Source organism: Anastrepha ludens, chromosome 6 (assembly GCF_028408465.1).
Source record: "Anastrepha ludens isolate Willacy chromosome 6, idAnaLude1.1, whole genome shotgun sequence".
Lineage (NCBI taxonomy): Eukaryota > Metazoa > Arthropoda > Insecta > Diptera > Tephritidae > Anastrepha > Anastrepha ludens.
In genome coordinates, this window is record NC_071502.1 from 65,505,056 (window position 1) to 65,508,917 (window position 3,862).

At 34.8% G+C, this 3,862-nt stretch overlaps 1 protein-coding gene across 1 annotated transcript; it reads right to left on the reverse strand.

Moving 5' to 3' along the window:
• Positions 1–1,266: 1,266 nt before the first annotated feature.
• LOC128865757 (nuclear pore complex protein Nup50) lies at positions 1,267–3,117 on the reverse strand. Its single transcript, XM_054106080.1, has 3 exons — positions 2,794–3,117; positions 1,773–2,728; positions 1,267–1,712 (listed from the first exon to the last, which is right to left on the reverse strand). Exons 1-3 carry the CDS (start codon positions 3,005–3,007, stop codon positions 1,374–1,376), a joined length of 1,509 nt encoding a protein of 502 aa, XP_053962055.1. The 5' UTR covers positions 3,008–3,117; the 3' UTR covers positions 1,267–1,373.
• Between the last annotated feature and the right edge of the window lie 745 nt (positions 3,118–3,862).

Genomic DNA, 3,862 nt, shown 5'->3' on the forward strand with positions numbered 1-3,862 from the left:
TTTCTTCATTGTTTAATTATTAACGATATGAAGAAAAGGCAAGGAGAAGGAATAGTTAATTTAATTACGCAATTGGTTGCTGGTAATAAACAGTTGAAGGATATCCGTAAACGACGTTTACTGAGGTTTCAAAAAAATAATGGCAGCAATACGCATGCGAAACTCGTAATTACATTTTAGAATAAGTAATAAGAGGACAAAGCGTTTATGGACACCCGCTTTTTTCTGTAATATGAAAGTGTAATTAATAATATTTAACAAACATTTCATTAGAATTATATCTACAAGCCTGTTTTCTTTGCTGGCATCCATTTTATTTAGTTTTTCCTTTGACGTTTCTCTTTACATTCGTAAAAATTACCGATAACACAGGGTAGTATGTAAAAAAATATGGTAATAATCTTGGATTATTTTATAATCTCAAATTTCGGGAGAGACATTTTGTATGGGTAATCTTGCTTTTTAATTACGGATTGGGAGTTAAGCACGAAAAAGTAGATAATCTACTTAGCTTCTCCTTCTAAATTCGCTATCGTTAATAATAATTAAACAAACCAAAAATACCGAAATATTCCACGAAATAATTTCTATAAGAAAAACCTTTGACAACAGTATTGACAGCTGATTGCCGATTTTGCAGGTAATCTGCCATGTGTGAACGGGTAGATTAATTTTGTGGATTTATTGGTAATTAATGCATATGTGAACGTGCTTTAACGATATTTACTTTACTGCCTTTTGGTTTTCGATGCAGCCTTTAATAATTTTTGTGTGGCAACACCACATTTTACATCTGTTTGGCCGATCAAATTTTATTCCCTGTGAGAATCGGCTATATCCCCCTCTTTGTATTTAACGTCAAAAACGTTCATTTTGAAATATCCTTTAAAATTTAAAATATGTATTAGTAAAAATAAGCGAAGTGTTGTATTGCAACGTTCCATTTCATTACATTTTTTTGGCATTCACTGTTGACACGAAGATACTGCAAATGGTTTTAGATAAACATTGGGACAAAAACTTTTAATAAATATTTTGTTTTTATTTAATTTAAAATAAATAAAATTTTATTCATTGCTCATCTATAAGTACGAAGAAGCATTTTATTCCCTATTTTTATTGCAGTGGATCAATGCAAAATCTTAATCTGTGTTGTTACAGATTTATTTTTTATATGTACGGGGAATGCTGCTGGAGTGGCAATCTTTGACCGGAATAAATCCTGCTAGAATTCTGGATATTTATTTGTAAAGAGACAAACACAAGTGATTTAATATTCTTTATTGGTAAAATTTTTAAAATGTCGCCAAGCCAGGATAAAAGTCCAACCGGTGTTTATGACTATTTAAAAGTAAAGGAGCTATAGTTCTATTTTACTTTTTGTATTTTTCTAATTCTGCTAACAGCTCGTCAGCTTCTTCTGCTGTTTTGACACGTAGCAGCATCGAAGTGGCTTTTTCTACATCGGGTGTAGGAAGACAAACCATCATCACATTGTTTTTACCCATACGTTGTGTTGGGATACCCGTGCTTAAAATTAAGTTCACCAAGATATTTCCGAGGTTTGTATCGGCGCGAACTAGCATTTGTGTCTTCTCAGAATCTTTTACAGGCTTTAAGTACAATGTGCCCACACCACGATCGGCAAATGCCCCATCTTTCTTAACGAAAACTTTACATTTCTTGGAATACACGGCATCTTCCTCGACGACCTACATATTAGAGAGAAGAAATAGAAAAAAAAAACATGTGAATTAATCAAAGATAAAAACCTGTCTAAATTCCATTTTCGGCGGTTGATCTTCTTCGTCATCTGCTCCATTCGCACCCTCAGAAGTTGAAGGACCTGCTGCCGCGGGTGGCTTTATATTTCCGAAATTGAATGTGGTAGAACCGGGTTTAAAACTAAATGCAGCCGGTTTGCTTTCATTAGTGTCACCGTTGGATGCAGCGGGTTTGCCGAATGTGAAAGGCGTTGAACTAGCCGATGATAGCTTATTGTCGCTTTTAAGTCCGAAAGAAAATCCTTTAGATGAAGATACGGTTTGTGCTTCATTTCCACCATTTTTATTTTCAGGAGATTTTATTCCGAAACTAAAAGTTGCTGTTTTTGTTTCTTCAGAAGCTGGTTTAGATACGTTTGTAAAGATACTGGAAGAAGTTGTTGGACCCCCAGGAGCTGAAGTGGAGGTTGAACCAAATGAGAACACAGGACTTGCAACACTTGTGGAAGTGATGTTCGTACTAGGTTTAGCCGGAGATGCCGAAAACTTAAAGTTACTAACTGATGACGCTGTATCCGAAGGCAATTTTTTCTCTTTTGCAGAGGCATTATTAGTTGAAAATTTATCCGCAGTTTTCTCTTCTTCTTCTATATCATTAAGGTATTTTTCATAGTCTTTGAAAATCGGTGTAAGAATGCAGAGAGGATTTTTGTCAACGTGTATCTTTATCCATTCGCTTACAGCCTGGTTTAAACTTTTTATTTTGCTTTGATAATTCCCAGACTTTACCGTGTTATCCTTTACATTTTCTTTTGTTGCGCTACCATTCTCAGAATATTTACTGTCTTTCTTCTCAGTTGAATCAGCCGTTTTAGCAACTGGACCGAAACAAAAGGTTTTTGCAGTGGTTAAGCTATTCAAACTATCAGCAGGAGGTCCAGGAATTTTCGATAAGAATGAGAAGGGAGATGCTGTGGGCGTTGAGCTGTTTGACTTGCCGAAACCTTTAATAATTTAAAATATATAACTTCTCATTTTTTAAGCCGTCTACATGAAAACCACTACCTACCTGCAAAACCACTGAACACGCTTTTAGGTGCACCATCATCGGTAGTGTCTGCGCCGCTGCTGCCGGCGGTGACTTTTCTGCGCGCTTTTTTAATAACTCGATTTTTTAACTCGTCTTCTGGAGCTTTACGAAATGTTCCACGCTCTTCAGCTTCATCTTCCTGATCCCAATTCTCATGATTCAGATTCGTAGTTGCTTGCCTTTTCCCAGCCATACTCTATATATCTATCAGAAATAAATTAAAACCAAATGACTTTTTTTATTTTCTAAAGTTAAAACCAAAATTTTTGTTTGACACATGTGAGGCAATGTTGTAATTGCAAAAATTTCCCTTAAATAGAGACGATTAATAAATCGATTTATCGATAGTATTCCTTATTCCTATTAAAATAATTCTGACATTTTTTTAATTCGAAAGACTCTCCTTATAAGAAAATTAACAAATAAATTACTTCAATGAGAATATTAACATGAGAAATATCGATATCAATAACTATGGTTTGACAACTGAGAATGGCATGTGTTGACATTTCTGTTCCATAAGTCCTCATGAAATGTTCAACGCCAGAACAACGTTTTCAAATTGCGTATGTTTCCTTTGCAAAAAATCTGTTCGCGAAGTTCATAGAGCACTGGCGGCATCATCGGTCATTATTTCTCTTTAAATGAGGAAAGGAGTTGCTGTTACGGTGAATAGTGAGCGCTATCGAACAATTCTGACAGAATTTTTGTTTCCAAAAATTAATCAGCTTAACAACAACATTTGGTTCCCATAAGACGGCACAACTTGCTATACAGCGCGCTTAACAATCGATTTAATGTAATATCCAAGCCACCATTGACGCCATATGGCAAGATTTATTGCAAAAATTGGACTGATCGTATGGACCATGTAACTCAGGCAAAAACAAATGTTATTCCAACAATATTTCTGTTCTGTATTATAATATTAAGTTCTCAAGCTTTTAAAAAGCACCAGAAGTATGTGTATATAATTAAAAAGAATTACACTGATCTAATCTTTATCGAAAAGTGCTCATCTTTAGTTGGTAATTGGTAATTTTTCGTC